This window comes from Chaetura pelagica, unplaced genomic scaffold (genome assembly GCF_000747805.2).
Source record: "Chaetura pelagica isolate M959 unplaced genomic scaffold, ChaPel_1.0 scaffold119, whole genome shotgun sequence".
NCBI classification, from domain to species: domain Eukaryota; kingdom Metazoa; phylum Chordata; class Aves; order Apodiformes; family Apodidae; genus Chaetura; species Chaetura pelagica.
This window is the reverse complement of record NW_009954406.1, coordinates 2,756,164-2,774,467: the sequence shown is the minus strand read 5'-3', so window position 1 is coordinate 2,774,467 and position 18,304 is coordinate 2,756,164. Positions and strand designations below refer to the sequence as shown.

Sequence of the window (18,304 nt, the reverse complement as noted above, 5' to 3'; positions counted from 1 at the left end):
CTCTTCCTCTGAAATAACTCATTTGAAAAGTTCAGTAGTGTGGTGGAGGGTCAACTGTCTTTCCTTATTTGGTTCCTTCAATATGACTGTGTGAGACATAGACTTTCTAATGAGTGTGACTTACTCCTTCCAGTTCCCCATGGTTTCCGTTAGAGCATGAAATAGAGAATAAAAAATAACCAGTGTGTGAAACTGGAAAGAGAAAATTACTGCACACTCTGAAGTGCTAACTCCTGACTGTAGCAGAACAAGCACTTTACTACGAATACTCTAGTACTTCTGTATTGGCTTATATGGGAATGAATATCAGTTGTGTTTTAAAACACACTTTGCAAGTCATGCATTTGGACTAGAAAAACAGCTTGAAAAACGATGCCGAGTTGTTTGATTTTGTATTTTCTATATCCAGACTGCAGCAAAGCAAAAATTTTCCATCAGATATAATTTCTCCTGGAAGCATAGATTTTTAAACAGCATCCTTACTATTTAACCAAATGAAAATAAACCTTTCAGATGAAAATGGCTAGATTTACAAAAATGGGGTGGAAGGCAGGAGGTTGCTTATGTGTTGTCTAGAGAAAAGAGACATGGTGAAGTTAGCATGTGAGCTAACTTCATTGTGCTCAGTGAAGCTACATTTATACATGAAACTAAGAATGTTTTAAATCTTAAAATAGTAGAAAGGGCGACTCTGTTGCAGCTGGGTCTTTGTTTTATTTTCCTTAGGAAAGGGGAAGATGCCTTGTCAAAGAATAAGAACTTGCAAGGGTCTTTCCCCACCCCCCATCCTACATCTCTTATTTCTCCAGGCAGCTGAAATAATGTATAGCACTGTTGGCTATGGTTGGCATTTTATGGGTGCTGGTACAACTTCCAGTTAATTTCTCTCTTAATTTAGGAGCTGGTTTAGCATATTTTCATAATAGTTTCAAATGAGAATTTTAACTGTGCGGTGACTTGTCCTACTTTAATACTTGTAATCTCAAATCTTCTTTCAGGATATATGAAGGGGAGGAAATGTTACATTTGACTGCTCTCAAATTCTGCATCCCTGCAGCTTTTGTTAAGGGCTCGTTCCCCAATATCTACACACATTTATATATTTCTGAAGCAAGTGATGGATCAGAAGTAAAAAAAGCCTACCTGGTATATGAAAAGTTAAAAAGGAAGGTAAAGCAACAAGCAAATGCAGTATTTAAAATTCACTGACAAAATTTTGATAATTTTCCTTTTTATGCTTAAATGAAAACATATTATAGTTTCCATACCTGTGGATTCCTCAGGAATCTCTCTTAAGTATATGTATGCATGTTCATTGATGTGTATATACACATTAATAATGTCACAAAGCATAATCAATTTTAAAATAATTAAATAGAAATCTGAGTGTATGAGTATATCAGTGCAAATTGTCAACAGATAATTTCCTTAGATTACTTAACTTTAAGCCTACTCATAACTTAGTGCATAGCATTGAAGTGGAATATATTTACAACAATAATGGAGAATTTTATATTCTATATACAGCTTCAGCTTGCAAAAACATGACAATACAGTGTGTAAATAATGGGGAAAAATAAGGCTACATTTCCTGCTCTGCTTTTGGTGTCTTGAACCCAGCATTGACCTGCCTTATCCATTTCTTCCTGTCCATCAAAAGCAGGTGCAGGGCAGAGAGACTGCTCTAGTAATTAAATAGTATTTGTAACTTTTTTCCACCATTCTGTAAAGTTCCTGATTTTGTTTAAAAAAATAATCAAAAACTAATCCCAAGACAAACCTGGCTTCATCCTGGCTCAAACCAGGACACCTTTTTACATCCTAATTACTGCAGAAGAAATCTGATGCTTTTAATATCTTAATTATGCTTATGCAACTGCTGGGCAGCTGGTAGGATTGTAATGGTATTGCATTTGTAAAGTACATTAACACATTCAGAAGCCTATGATATACATTATGTTGTAGGAACAGATCTGAATTAAGTTTGATTTGAACCTTCCCTGAAGTTTGATGTAGCTTAATCTATAGGTTTACTCTTTTGTACTGTATCACAGATACTTAGAAAATAAAATTGTAATTTCATTGTGTCATGCAGGAGCTTGAGGTACAGGAAGCTCATTGCTCATTGGTGTTACTGCTGTGGAGAATAGAATGATGGTAATTTAATATGTGTAGGCTTTCATCTAATTAAAGGTGTTAAGCACTTTTGATTAACGTGCAATTCATATACATTGAAGATACGTGACAGTGAGCAAGTTTACATAAAATTGTTTTTGTAACACATCTTGCTGGTGGAAATTTAGCTTGCAGTTTTCCTCCCCTCAGCTATGTCAATTGACCTCTTACCAGATTTTCCATAGGCACTGCAGTAATTAATAATTTTGGGACAGCCAATATACTTTGAAAGTCTGCCTCATTAACCTGATTGTGCTGACAGGTTCATGCATAGAGAAACATTTGCTTCATACTAAATTGGAATGGCAAGCCTTACACCAAGAGTATTAGCCCAGCAGTTTTAATTTCATTAGGGCAATTTCATCATTCTGGTACTGACTGACTGGCTTTGGGAATTGTGAATTCTGTTCAATTGTAAAATTGTGCTAGAAATGCTTACTCCATGGTAATGATGACTGATCATGATATAAAAAATAACAAAGTACAGTTCATTTGTAAGAATGTAAAGTTTCAGATGGACTGGTCAGTCTGGGATGAATCTTAAAAAGGACAAATAGGTGCCCTTGACATCCTTATTTAAGGTTTTCTTTATAGAAATGCATTCTGAAGTAGCTCCAAATGCATGACTTTTTGGTTGCAAGTTACCTGAAAACATACTGTGGAGGCAAGCTAAAATGTTTAATACAGAACAGTGTTCCTAGCCCTACCCCAGCCCCTAAAAATGGAATTGCTGCCCTGGTAAGTACATGTTCCTTGCCCAATATTGTCACCTGCTATCTAGCATTCCTCAGGGAGATGTTATTCAGAAATCCATGTCAAGTGAAATTCTGCCTAGTAATACTTTAGCAGAATGGGCAGTGTAAGTAGTTGTTTCAGGCATCACAATATTCTATGATATTTGCCCTTGATAAAACCTCAGTGCTGGTAAGCCTGAGCATGCAACTGACTGTACAATTTACTGATAAAGGATAAAATTTTAATCTCTCCATATATTATATGACTGAACAATAATTCAAGGGCTTTTTTTTTGTAAATTCAATTTGATTGGTATTTAAACATGATATCCCACATGCTTTTTTTGTGTGTGTTAAAGAAGAGTATTAAAAGGGAAGTATGGAATCTAAAATTAGCTGACTTTAATGTGGCAGAAATATTTTTCTGGCACTAAGCAGATGGAGGTAAGTTTCTCTTCATAATGCCACAAAGTTTCTGCTGTTCTTGCTACTAGTCTTAGCTATTAAAAAAAATACTATTGAGAAAGAAATCTCACCTATTTACAAAAGAAAGCTAGATGTTACATATTTATTTGTCATTTTGCTGAAGTTTGATATTTCTGGTTGATCTTTGGTCTGAATTAAATGAAGACAGTGCACTGATGAGATGTTCTCTTTAGTCTCTGTGACAGACTTACAGCAGTCTGTCATTTCTGCAAAAGCTTTGAGCAATTTTTCCTTGCTCTTAGAGTGTACTTTTGTGCCTCCAAGACATAGGAATCATGACCAGCTGTTGAGTTGAGGTAATTCCTTGAACTCTGTTGTATTATCTGTGTTTTGCTTCTCTCCCAGGCTGGCAGAGTTGCTAAAAACTGTCTAGACGTTTGTGTTTTTCACCTGTATGAGCAGTTTTCTGCTATGATCTGTATTCCTGGACAATTCTCTGCTCAGGTACTGGCTGATCAGTGGTTCACAGAGGGTCTGTAGTGATGCTTCACCATGTTGCTAAATCTTCATACTCTGCTTTTAAGCATGCTGTGTCGACATACACCAAAAACACATCAAGCAGAGTCATCTTCCAACTCTGAGCTACAGTTTGAACGTGGGGAAATTCACACCTTTACTTGAGAACCTTGTCTGCCTTGCAGTGTGCTGCATCTTCTCTATTTAGGTAGTTTACATTATGTTAAGTTACAGTTCTTTGTTTCATGCATAAGCAAATATTTTATGCCAGAGATAGTAAAGCCACTATATTACATGATGCTTTTACAGATAGTGGTTTGGTATTGTGTGCTTGATGTCTTTTCATGAGACCAACTAGTGCTCTTGGCATCTTAGCTTAAAGCAGCCAAATGTAAGAAAAGAGAACTGCCCTAGTATTTCTGAGATCTGTGTGCTTTTGTGCAAGTTACAATGCAAGAAGTCACTTGGGAGCCTGCATACTACTTTTAATGCAGAGCTAGAAGCTGGCAGACATTTTGCAACATTCATTAATGTAAAAGCCATCTGGAAATATTTTGTATTTTTCTGTCCAGTCTTTGTCTACATAACAATGCATCTGTCTATCCTAGCAGCTAAATTAATGTCACAATCCAAATCAAATATTTACCTGCTGTCCATCTACTGCATAAGCTATTTTTAAACAAAGTTTTAGAACACTTGGGGTTTTTGAATCATAAGTTACAGCAGAAATGCTACTAAATGCTCGGTTTGAGGGGTAATGAATTACCAAACTAAGGGGGATCTCTACTACTGAAACAGCAGTTCCTTAGAAGATGTCTAATTCTACAGAGACCCCACTTGTTGGTGTCAGGGTGTAGAATTAAACTCATTTTTCACTGCAAAAAGCAACAAGGAAATTACAAGATTGGTATCAAACAATGCTTTACTGAAAAGGAAAGAATTCTTCAGGGTGCTTTTTCTAACAAGGGCGACAGAACTACCAGCTATATATTCGTTCTGTATGGCTGTACATAAAAGTAGCAATTCTATTTCTGGTCAGTAAGCAAGGGTTTTTTTCTATCTTATGGATCAAGGCTGACCTTTCTTTGGCAAGTCTAGGGCTTTACCTGTGCCAGTGTCCTTTCATGACTCCAAAATCAAAGTCTTTAGCTTAAATACTTGACCCTAACTTCTGATATTTATGTATTGAGATGGGGAGAGGTGGTAGGAAATTGGGTTGTCAGTTGTATTCCATCTGTCTTCTCCTCAGCTACACAGGCTGTGAGTTTCTGTACTGCTTTTGTGACCTTCTTTTGTATTTCATCTCTCATGACATGTGAAACAACCTATAAATGCACCTACCTGGCTGCTTGTGCAATGAATGTTAGCACATGACTTTTTTTATATTGAAATCTGAAATCAAAGCAGCACTTCTCTCTGCTAATCTGACACTGATAAATTTCCAATAGAAAAAACATAATGAATTTGTAAAGACAGGTGTCTTTAAAAATCTTGTTTTCTTAAGGAAAGTACATCTGACTTAAAAGAGGTTTTAATCTTACAATTTTAATTGCGTGGAGTGTTTTAAAAAAAAACCAAAATAAACCCACAACCCAAACTTTCATAAGGTGTAAGTTATTTTGAGTTGACCTGTAGAATTAAAGGTAGTGAAGAGCTAATCACCCTCTGCTTCCAGGAGAAATGTCACCTAAGTCGTTTCAATTTCTGAAGTGTGGGGATATGTAAGCTGTATTTTTATTTTCCAGTTTCAGTGCATCTCTGTGTAGCTAAGGATTCAAATGTAAGGTAGCTTAGTAAGTTAGCTAAGCAGTAATATAAACTGATACAGATTTAAAAGTAACTCTACGCCCATTTTTCTCTGTCCTATTTTATGAATAGTAGGTCGTTTTTTTAATGTACTATTACTAAATGCTGCTTTTTTAGTGGATTTTTTCCTCTTCATTGCCAAAAGACAGAAATCTACAATTCTACAATTTACTTTCAAAATACGGTCTTTTTAACATCATAGATGTGACTTTTCAGTAGCTATGATTAAGAATATGCACTCAGGAAACAGTAGACAGTTTTCTTTATTTCTGACACATGCTGGATTTCTTATGAGGGCAGCTGCCTGTATTTGAAAAATACACCGATTCCTTGAACTTCAGCTGCAGGATCTCATTGCTGTAGAGCAAAACCAGCACGGTCTTTAGGTTAATCCTACATCTCTGAGGCAGGTTGCTTTCCCAGTTTAGAAAAAAGAAATGTTGCTTCATAATTCCATAGGAAATCAATGGCAAAGCCAAGACCTGCATCCCTTCCTTCTAAGATGATTTTTGTAACATGGCAGTTCCAGTGCACGTGGTTTGAGCTTAAGAAGGTTTATTTTGTGATGCAGTTTGTATCCTGTCAAGCGCAAACTGATGCTGGGATGCGATGACAGAGAATTGTTGTTCTCCTCTGTGAACTTCTAGATGGCTTATTCATGTTTTCTTGTGATGAGACAGCTGTCTTCTGTGGTCAACATTGGGGCACCTATGGGGACTTGAGACCCTTCTAATGGGATTGAGAACCATTCTTCAAGCCCTTTCTACAGCAAATTATTGGAAAAATGCCTTTTACATTCAAGCCATGAAGACTAAACATTAAGAACGATTTGTCTTCTGCTGACAGGCCAAGCTAGTATTGTGCTGATATTGTAACAGAAGATTGTGCTGTATGATATAATTACATTTTCTAGTACTATTTTTTACTCTTTGAGTAACTCGTGTTCCTTTTTCTTAGGAAAATTGCTTGTTTGGCTTTGTTTTGGAGAGGGCTATTATTAGACCAGGTCCACTCTACAAAATAGAAGAAATTAATGCATGATCTCTGAATGAATTTCTCCACTCAAAAGGCTAGAAGTTCTTCTTAGTCTTGTGATTTCTTTGTTTGCACTATTAGCCCTTTTTGCTAAGTCAGTGTGGAAGAAGTTTAAGGGACCTTTGCTGCCTTCTAGATTTGTTGATTCTCTTTTTTAAATGGTTGTTCAAGGATCCCTTTAAAATCTAAGATTTATCTGAAATTTGAGCTTCTTTGGGTGTATTATTAACGTATAGTCTTGCTGAATTAGTGGAGAATTCTTTAAACATTCCATACAGAAAGTACTGCTACTTGATAACTTTATTCTACAAAAAATAATTTTCTCATATATGATTCACAGTATGAAACAATTATAGCTATCAAACTTAACCTTTTCTCCTTTTTGATGAAAGCATATTTGAAAAGAATATATCAAAACTGTAGACAAGCAATGAATGTAGTGAGAAATCATTAAATTATAAACCTAAAGGGGAACTTAATGCCCCCTAAAATGTCCCATTTTCCTCAGCTATATCTAAAATTACATAGAAAATAATCACTTGTTTTCTTACTTTCTCTGAGACATTTTGAGGATATCAAAATCAAAGGAGAAAATATATATTTTTTTAATGAGTAGAGTTACTGTAATGGACACTTCTTTCTGATTAAAGTGAAAAGCAAATAAAGCAACTAGAAGATTTTAAATTAAGGGTCTTAATTTAGATCTTAGAACATTTTAAGGGGCATGACCTGTGTAATGAAACAACTGGCTTTTTTTGTTCTAGGTAGCAATACCTAACATACCCTTTATAAGGTCTCTTGCAGTGTTCTGATGCCTGCCTTGTTTTTTAGGCCTTAGTATTGCAAGGAGTTTTTAACTTGAGTCACAGGGTTAGTGTCTTGCTAGTGGTGATGGCAGACTGCAGTGTATCTATGCTCTTTAGTTTGGCAGCCTGTGTAAGATACTGGAGCCTATTATCTTACTAAATTAGCTGGAAAAACTGGTGTAATTTGTCTGAGTTTACCAACTGGGGATCTCTAGCCCAATGAGATGGGCCATATATCTTCCCATCCACGGGTGCTGCCTATGCTTTTGACTCCTATAAATTTGTTCCTTGGGGACTTAAACCAATATAAAATTGATTCTAGTTGAAAAAGCACTGCTTCTTTGTGAAATAGCATGCCTTCTAATAACCACAAAAGATATCAGTAATCTGTTAATGTTGGCCATCTCAAAACACTTTTTTAAAACTCTACTGTTTCTCTAAAATAGAAAAGGCATCGAGAAACAGAAGTGAACTATAGTAGGTAGCAAGAGCAAAAATGCCTAAGTCTGGAAGGAAGCAAGGTAGTTTGCACAAGTGTGAATGTGAGATGATGGTTTCTGCTGTGGCTTTAAGTGAGTGTGAAGTGGAAGAGGAAATTACAAGCCACAGGGCATGTTTAAAATTGACTTTTTATTAAAATGAGATTTGCAGACAAATTGAGAATCTAGGTATGAGGTTGAATCTGGCTAGAAAGGAGTGGCAAAAAAAAAAAAGATGGTTAGGATTTGTAAATTACTGAATATTTAATATTACTTCAAATTGTATAATGGGCAAACTGCCTAGATAAAACAGGTAATGATTTTCTGGATTTGGAGGAGATACTAAAGAATAAGTACCCCAGATACAGATGTGTTGTACACAATAAATGCCAAAGAAGGAAAGAGCACTGGATTGTCCCCCATTATTTGGAAAAATGGTTGGAATAGGCAGCTCATACTTCTCCCTTACAAACATAAAGCTGGATGCTGTTACAGAAAATATGCTTGTGTGTGGCAAGACCTAAATAACTAAGACATGCTCTTGTTTTCTTGAATAGTCCTGGGCAAGCAGTGTGAAAGACATCTTCCAGATGTTAGGTAGGAGATCTCAGTGCTTTTAGTCAGTCCTGCATGTCAATAGACTGCTGGAGGTCTACAGGCACATTTTAAAACACGGATTGTGCAGTTCATTTCTAGATTCATATCTAGATTCATTTCTAGATTAATCACTTTACTCTTTTGTTTAGCAAGGTTGTCCAGGCTCTCCATCCTTGTATTACTGCACTTCTAGAATACAGTTTGCTAATACCTAAGGATATTATGTTAATGTTTTCTTCTTGATTAATTTCTGTCCTGATGCATCTGAAAATTAAAAGTATTGGGTTTTTTGTCTAATAGATGAAACAAAAAGACATCTCCACTTGGATATAGATACTTTTTAAATTGGTAATTGTTTATGCCATTTTAAAAATTAATAATTATTTTATTCCACTTCAGCTGGGGTATATGTTACTCTGCCTTCAGAGTAGTATTTCTTCATTTGCACAAAATATTTGCTGGCATCTGTTCCCTCACCACTCCTGGACAGGAGAAGCTGGGTTCTTCTCTTTCCCAAACTTCAAGATAAATCTAGTTTTATGCTCACATTTTTGGAAATAGTATTTTCGAGTCTTCAGTCATGCCATTTTTTTAACAAGTAGTCAGATGATGGAGGTGTTCATGTAGAGAGATCTCCAGGCTGCTGCCTCTGAAAGGAGTAAGGATGGTAGAGTATGTTAACCTAATGTATTTTGATTAATTGTTCCTGAAGGCTGTGAAAAGCTTGGGGTCATGAGACAGTAATGGCAATTTTCAAGAAGTTAGAGCAACCTTGCATATTACTGGCTATTCATGCAGCAGCTGTCTCCAGCTCTGCCACTGTTCTGTCCCAGTCTCCCACTGCAGCTTGGCTCCTTATGAAAAATGCTGCCTGTCATGTACTAATGATCACGTTTCCTGTAGGCAGAGCTGCCTTTTGCTCTTTGGGTTTTTTTGTGTCTCTGACAGAAAACAGTGACATGGCCCAGAATTTTGCTACAGAAAGCTAACATTTTCACTAGCTGCCCAGTGCCTGGTGTCATACTTCTTAATGTAGGATATGAACTGGTAATTGGGTTTGCAGAATTACAGGTCCTGTTCATTAGCTTAAACAATAGTCTTACTGAAAAGTTGATTTATTCTTACATACTGTGAGCAAACTCAAAGTATATCTAAATATAAATGCAAATGTAAGTGTACAAGATAGTAGAGATAACTGTTAATCAGGAAACAACTGTGAAACCTAAAAGATGGTTGTGATCAGAAAGCAGACTGTGAAATTAGCTTTTTTTTTTTTTTGGTTTTACACGGTAGCTGTCTACAGGGCAGCTATGGCTGCATTCTGTGAGGAGATTGTTTTTCAACTTATGATGAATTTTTTATGAAATGCCATGGTTGTGGAAGCTCTAGAAATAATACATGTAATAGTAGTTGCAGGTATTTAATTTAGAATAATTTTAAGGAACTTTTCAAATCCCATTGTATGGCAGACTTTGATATTGAGACACATAACCATGTGAATGTGCAAAATTACATCATAGTGAATTAAAACACTTAGAATATCATCTTATTAAATTTTGAGAAAATGAGTTTTCCCATATTCAGTGTACTAGAGTATCTCTTCCTTGCAGCCTTTGCTAATAGCACAATAAAAGCTATATTTTCACAAGGAATATTGAAAGTTGGAATGAAAGCTGCAGAAATACCAAATAGTTCAATTCTTATCTGGTACAAATTGTAGTAAAATTTTATCTTACAGAAATTACATCTGCAATTATATGCTAATGTTTTTAAATCAAGGATTTCATTGGTCAAGCCTTGGAATATCTTGTACATGTGAAATATGTGCTTTTTTCAGCAGTTACAATTTTTACATCCAGTTATCTAGGCAGTTAAAATTCAGCCTTCTTGGGTTAATGACCACATGTGGGTGCAATGCTAGTCTTGCATTTCATGTCCTTGAGCAGAGCTTGGTTTGCTATTTGCAAAGGTAATTTCTGGTATTTGATCTGTAGGAAAACGAGTCTGTCATGTTAAGTGTTCACACAATTAGTCACTGATTGGAAACCTCAGCAAATACCAAAAAGGCTGAAAGTGCTGCGGGCAGAGGGATGAATTAGCACACTGTGCTCTCTTCAGCCTTTCACAGATTGCATTTCTTTGAGGCAGTCTGAGAAGTCTGAACTGCTAAGGTCCAAGGAGTATTTATTCTGCAAATGAAGTGTGACCGTATCTCCAGCCAGCCCCGACCCAGAGTTTGGAAACAGGTAGAGAAATGTAAATGTGTTTTATTACACCTACAGTTAGATACATCTCTCTATACTAGTAGAGACCCAAATTACATCCTGCTGGGATTGAGTGTCGGTGTTTGATTATATTACCCTAAGAATCAAGATGTTAAAAAAAAAAAAAAAAAGGCTAATGGTCAACACAGATGGATTCAGTGATGATAAATTTTGTGTGGTGTGATTTAAAAAAAAAAAAAGTCAACTTTTTAATCACCTGAGATCTATCTAGTCATGTAGCTGCGTGAATGATTTTAGGTCTTGAGCGGTGAGCTGCCTTCAGTTAATAAACTCAGTACTTTCAAATACATATATGTATGCTCTGGTCGTAATTTTGTACTCTGAAACATATGTTGTGTATGTGTTTATTTAAAAAAACACATTAAAGATATTGCATACATTATAGTATTTGTAATGAAACCAGGTTTTAGGAAATAGTAGTTCTAAAAATACCAGTCACTGTGAACTAAATCCTTAGAAAGTGAATGCTGGTGCTGCTGTGGTGTTTTTCCTTTCCCAGCCTCTCATCAGCTGGTGCAGTTTGCCAGTGGTGCATAGAGTTTCTCTTTAGATCCCTCTTCCAAAAAAAGTTCCAAAAAGTATTGGAGACCAGCATGGGGGCAAGTGGGGAGGGGAGAGGATCTACCTCACCAGGGAGAGAGCTGGAGGCAATGGATAAGGGAACATTATTTTTATTCTTGAGAAAAATATTTTTTCCCCTTGTAAGATAACCATTGAAAAAGGAGAGGGAGTTGAGATAGAGAAATAGACAAGGCCCAGAAGAAGGAAATGAGAGTCATGGCAGAAAAAGCTATACAGGTGCTTAAGAACCATGTGCTGACCTTCCTTCCTTAGGAGTTTGGTCAAAACCAAGAAACACTGAAAGGTTTAAATAAAACAAGCAAATTTTCTAGGTTCGTGCTGTGTGTTTCCAGACAACTACAAGTAGTCTTAAGTCTCTAGATTAAGAAAATAACTTGCTTTGCATAATCTTATATGATACATAAGTGTTTTAGTAAGTCTGCTAAAAAGAGTGAGGTGCAATGTAATTTATGGATTAAACTTTGCCCTTGAATGTTTATGAAGCTCATTATTGGGAAGCATGTTGTGAATTCTGGGAGGAGGTTTGACCCTGTTACTACAAATTCATCTTCTACAAAACCAAAACAGTAGTGATTTAAATTTCCTATTGGAGCAACAAATTTAAAAGTTACTCTGCAAAAGAGGTGGAATTTCTCATTGTTGCAGGCAGAGGAAGGCAAGATTTTACTTACAGGAATGTCCAAGTATAGCTGGTTAGACTAGGTGGCCCTTCTATAGTCTTCAAGGATGGAGGGGAGATACTTATATAGCAGCTTTACCTTTGAATGACAGTATGTCTGGGCTCACTCTGTAGGTGGTGGAGATACTCCTGTATGTTAGGCTTCGGGAGGGTAATGCCTGCCTCTTTAACTAAAGCAATCAGAATAGGATTACAGGCAGTGTTAGAAGTTGAAGGATAATCTGTTGTAAAGATCTATAGTTCACTTTGTTATGTTTGTCTTTAAGGACAAAAATACAATGTTAAATGTCAATCCTTTAATATTTGTCCATGCCTGTTCACTGCCTGTGCCTGTGTCTGTAATAGGAAAAACAAGAAGTGTCACAGAAATGTGTGATGGTGGGTCCTGGAGGTGCCACGTGCCCTCTGCTGATGGGCTTTCCCCATCCCTGTGACATCCCTGTGCCAGGACGCTTGCTTGGGAATGGTGAGCCCAGAAATGCCTCTGGCTCTGGGGGCTTGGTGAAAATTCTTCATGAGAGATCCAGTAAGCATTGGCCAATACTGATTTTTCTTTGTTTCTAACAAATGGTGCCAGTCTCCAGCCTCCTAACTTCATTGGTACCAAGGTTCCTGAATTTTCAGATCATCGGCATCAAACCACGTGTCTGGATTTAACAGATACGTAACACTGACTTGAAGTCCAGCTTTTCATGTATCTGTTAATTCACACAGAAGATACTTTGTTCTTTGAGTCATAACACATGCAAATAAATAAAAAAAAAGCTTTTTTTTTTTTTCTTAGCAAAATATTTTACTTTGGTTATTGGAGGTGCATGTAGTCTAACTGATAAGTGCTCCTTGTGCTTTCCATTTTGATTATGCCTGGTGGTGCAAGTGCTAATAAAACTGCTCTAGTAAACAATTAAGTGGGATTAATGTGTGCTTACCTGATGCTATAAGCAATTACTGAGGTCAGTCTGGATCACTAATGCTGAGTAATAGCTGTCAGTGGGCTTTTGCCTGGCAGGGGGCTGGGAGATGTGCTGAGCAGGCAGCATTCACAGCCCTCTCGGCTGCATCTAAGAATTGTCTTTGGTGTAGTAACTTGAAGCAGGTACGCAAAACATTTTTCATATGGCTACACCTGGAAGGCATACTAATTTTTGCCCTGCCTGCTTACAGCTTTTGGTTCTGAGTTTTTAAAAATTATTTTAGTCTTGTTGAATATCTACAAGGTGATGCCTTTTGTTAGTGGCAAAGCTTTTATTGAATTTTCACCAAAAAATTGATTTATGCTCTCTCCTAGGGATTCACTCTTAAAAAAAAAACAAACAACTTTCTCCTCATCTTATTGAAGATTTTATTTGAGCAAGTATGAGGGGGGAAAACTGTAGTCAGCTGTGCCCTGTGCTAGACATAGAAACCAAGATTAAGTTGCTCTTTTCCACTCAGTGACCAAGGATAAAAGGAATTTGCAGGGGTGGGAGGTGTACACCGAGAGAGTGCTCTGGCTCTTTGGTGAGATTTGAATCCTTTTTGTCATATTCTAAGAAGTGTTGAGAAACCTGAGAAGTTACTGTCAAAAAAGGATGAAGTAAAAATGGGAGATGTCTGTCTCTTTTCTGGATTGTACAGTGGAGGAGAACTTCAAAATAAAAAGAGTTATTTTCCTTCAATTAGAAATAGGGCAGGATCAGACTCCTTAATTTGTGTCCACAAAAGAAATGTGTCTAAAAAAACTGTACAATTAGAAGTGTTTTTTAAAGGTTGAATGATTGTGCTTTTTACCCCAAAAAGTGTGAGAAAGTGGCAGTAGGATACATACCTGTACCTGAGTGTGTGTTGGGTCTGAGTATCTGACAGCAGAGGTTAAAGGTGTTCTCTGCTGCACAGACATGATGCCTCAGGGTTTGTTTTAGTTGTGTTATTTCAGAGCAATGTTATTTCTGCAAACAATTATTTCTCTGGCCAGGTTATCTTTTGACTGAATAATTAGAACAGATTCTGTGAAACATGTGCAAGGAGTAATTCCTGCAGTCTTTGATTCTGTGAAATAATTTTGACTAGAGCAGAATGTTGTTGCAGTTCCAAAGTGTATGGACACAGAGGTTTGGTCTGTCATGTGTACCATTAAGGTTTATCTGCAAGACATTTTTGAATGATTGAATGAATGCCTAATGCAAAAGTGTATTGTTTAACTACTGCTATGTTTCCTGGGGAAAAGGAGAGGCCTTCAGAGCTGCTTTTGTGGCTCTCGTGTTTCACACCAAGACAAAAAGCTGTGAATCCCCTGAATAAATGAAGATACAGAAGATTCAAAAGGGCATTTTGATGCATTCAAAAAAATGCAGGACAGCATAACAAATCCTCATTTCATTAAAGGCTTTTTCTTTCAATGCAGATAAGTAACTTCTAGAGGTATTGTAGATTCTCCTTGTTTCTTCAAGTCTCTCTACAGATTGCCTAGTATGTTAACATTAACTGGAGCTAATAAATAAACAAAGGGTGCCAGTCTGCCCTCAACATCTGTCTTGTGCTTTTCTGTGTCCTATCTGAAAGGCAGCGTGTTAGTTTGAGATTAGTATTCATCCTCTACCTTTGCAGTGTGCCTGCTGTCTGAATGAGATGGGTGCTGAGATGGGAGCATGGTTTGGTCCATCCTGGAAGGGGGCACCAGGGCTGGGGGCACCTGTCAAAAAACAGTTCTCGTGGTTTATTATTCCCCTACTCAATTAATGGGATATTATAGCAAAGTGTACTTTGAGGAAAAAAAAAATAAATCAAATATCATAAATATGGTACTTTACTCTGAATTTACCAAATCCTGATCTAGAGGCTTTTGTACTTAAGGCAATGTGTGTACTTAAGGCAGCAGAGTACCTTAAAGTAAGAGGCAAAGTCTGGGTGTTCAAACCAGGCTATAGAAAGGCAACTTGCCATACTGATACCAAGATCTTGGCCATAGTGAAAAATAACAAAAATAATATAAATCCTCTAATTTTGAGAAAGCTAAGTAAAGTACATGATTTTTTGTATGCAACATTATATGGTGTTACAATGTAATTAGTTTAGGCAGCCAAAGTACAAGCTGGAATGCTGTAATACTGTATGAAGAATATATTTGTAATATACTAAAACAGTTTTTAAGTGATTTGTTTTTTTTCTGCTTCCCTGTAGATTAAAGCAAAAAATTATGACAAAGTGGAAAAGGTGAGTCCTATCAATCTATGTGAAATATCTCTATAGAAAGAGCAAGCATATTGTGATTAGGCTAAAGCAGATTGAAAATAACTAAGCTGTAATTGATTGTGCTATTCAAAAACAGATTAAAAGTATCTCTAAAGTTGATTTGATGTTGCTACCAAGCTGTAATCAGTGAAGTGCAGAGGAATTTCTCTGCTTAATTCTCTCCAGTTCCCTTGCATAGCGTTGGAGTTGCTTTAATCGAAAAGGAAGAGTAGTTTAACTTATTATTTCTTACAAATCTCAATCATAATTAAAAATATTATTTTAATTCATACTGTATAGTATTAAAGGTAGAAACCTAATTTCTCTGTCTGGAATCCTGATCACGTCTTCTTGATGTATTAAACAGTTATTTCAGCGATGCCTTATGAAGGTTTTACACATTGATTTATGGAAATGTTACCTTTCCTATGTACGAGAAACCAAGGGAAAGCTACCTAGTTACAAGTAAGTTAAGAGTTGCTCTGAATTATTCTAGTTTTATCGTGAATCCCTTGATTTTTGACCAGGAGGTGGGGAGGAAACTGGGTGACAAACCTGCTTGTTTGGAGTGCGAGGGAGAAGGGGATAATATATAAACTGCATTTAGATAACATTTTATTTTAAACTTCTTCAGTTTAGCTTGCTGGGTAAAATTGTTTCCTTAGTCTGAATCCACATAAGGAGGTGGGACAAGAGTGAAGGAGTAGCTGTCATGTCCTTGTCAGTTCCCTGCAGATGAGTTTGGTGCTTCAGCCTGTGTGAAACACACTCCTTCTGGCTTCCCCCTCAGGACCCCGTTTAGAGTCTTCACAAAACAGCATTGATTCCAGCTGAGGGATTCCAGCAATAGTAAATAGTTCAGTAGTTAGACAAAGTTTCAGAAGGAATAAAAAGGCATAAAAATCAGGGTGTCATATTTTTTAGCTGCACTATTCTTAATCCGTTTTAATTTACTACATTTTTCTTGTTTTTAATCCTGCTGATTGAGTTTAATGCTTTTTCTTCCTGCTTGAGATTTCAGAAAATATCAGCATCTTTCAACATCTATAAACTTTCTTTCCTTGCCCACCATAATTTCTTTGTATTATAACTGGCAAGACAATTAATTCATTAGCAGAAAAAAAACACAACCAAAACACAGATTCTTAAAATCTATTTTTAAAATACTGTTTTGAAGCAATTTTTTTTAAAAGCACCAGCACCCCCCATGTCTTTTGACCTAATTTAACTTCCCTCCGTTTTTCCTGTCAGTATGGTCAAGGAGGGGATAAGGCACTGAAAGGTGTTTGAGGGAAGGAAACTGGGAGAAAAGTGGGAAAGAGAAAAAGCTGTTTTCATTGAAACTTGACCCAGAAAATATTCTGTGAACATTTTAATTCTGAGGGGATGAGAAATCATGTGAAAGATATTGGCTGATTTGCACATAGGAGAGCTACTCCTAATTGCCCCAGCCTTTTGGTGTTCCTGGACAATTACAAAAAGGCTTGGGAAATTCTAGGAAAAAAAAAGAAACCGTTTGTCTTTTAAGAAGAGATAGAGAATAGTTGTGTTCTTTATTCTCAACTTCCAGTGCACATAGTACATGTGGATTTTCACTTACTAAAGGAGGGGGGAATGTCAAGAACTGTTAGTGGGTGAGATTGCCATCAGTAGAGTTAAATAATTTTCTTTAAAATTAAACACTAAATGCAGAATTTAGAGCCACCTCATGGCCCATTTTTACTCTCTGCTGTTGAATGATACTTTTAATACTTCAATGTTTATTTAGAATTTGCTGCATAAAAGGATACTCTTAAATAAAGAATTTTTGTAGTACTTAAGAGTTGCTCTATGGTCTTTGTGGTTTGTTTTTTTCCTCAGAGAAAAAATGGCTCAGGCATATGATTTTGCTCTGGATAAGATTGGCATGGAAATCATGTCATACCAGGTATGTTTTTTTTTATCAAAAAACATTTTATTTCTTACTTCTAAGAAGTACAACTAAACATTGGTTTCATTCTATGTAATATTTTTTCTCACATAGATCTGGGTGGATTACATCAATTTTTTGAAGGGCGTGTAAGTACCTTAAATTATTTTAAGCTCAGTTAATGCAATGTGGATGTTCATAGCAGTTATGATCTCTAATAGCTGACATTAATCTCTCTTCCCACTATTTAGAGAAGCAGTAGGATCTTATGCAGAGAACCAGAGGATAACAGCTGTCCGTAGGGTTTACCAGCGTGGTTGTGTGAATCCAATGATAAACATAGAACAGCTCTGGAGAGATTATAACAAATACGAAGAGGTAACCAAGAACATGAAATTTGTTTGTGACTTTTAATCGTATCAAGTATGGTGCCCAAACTGTATCCAGTAATTAATTATGTGTAAAAGAGATTGCCAGCAGTATAAATACATTTTGCCTGTGCAGTATGTAGTGCACACATGCCTGTGGCAAAACTGTACGTGTGCCCAAGTGATAATTATTTTTTGTTTTGAAGACTTTCTATAGGATACATTTAACTGCCCCAGTTCCCAGCTGGCCCAGTAGACTTTCTGGTGAATTAGAAATCACTGGTATCGATGGCAGAGAGTATATTTAATAGAAGCTAGAGCAGATCAGCTGGCAATGAGGGCTTTCTTCCCCAAGGAGGCACTCCCCTCCTTTCCAATATAGTTGGACAGGGTAAAATAGCATTCAGCTGTGATGGTTTGGATTTCTTTCACTGTATTAAGTTAAACTGTTTCAAGTACATTTAAAATGTTCCTCACCATCCTTCACCTGAAACCATCAGTACAGGTGAGTCTGCTACCAAAACTGTCTCCAGCAAGTGTAAACTCAACTCATTGACCTTGCAGGCTAATTGGTAGCTACACCTTGATAGTGTTTTTGTGCACAGGTTTGGTAATGGCTTGCTAACCTACCCCTGTCAGCAGAGGTGAGAATGCAGAACTGTGGATAAAAGCCTTTGTGCTCAGCACCATCAAGCAG

The 18,304-nt window shown here is 36.7% G+C and overlaps 1 protein-coding gene across 1 annotated transcript in view; it reads left to right on the top strand.

The window, feature by feature from the left end:
* Positions 1–18,304, top strand: part of CSTF3 (cleavage stimulation factor, 3' pre-RNA, subunit 3, 77kDa) — a 51,597-nt gene that overhangs the window by 18,109 nt on the left and 15,184 nt on the right. Inside the window, exons 5-9 of the mRNA XM_010004272.1 lie at positions 15,280–15,312; positions 15,698–15,795; positions 17,191–17,257; positions 17,354–17,388; positions 17,491–17,617. Of these exons, the coding sequence (XP_010002574.1) occupies positions 15,280–15,312; positions 15,698–15,795; positions 17,191–17,257; positions 17,354–17,388; positions 17,491–17,617 (360 nt within the window). The remainder of the gene's footprint in view (positions 1–15,279; positions 15,313–15,697; positions 15,796–17,190; positions 17,258–17,353; positions 17,389–17,490; positions 17,618–18,304) is intronic.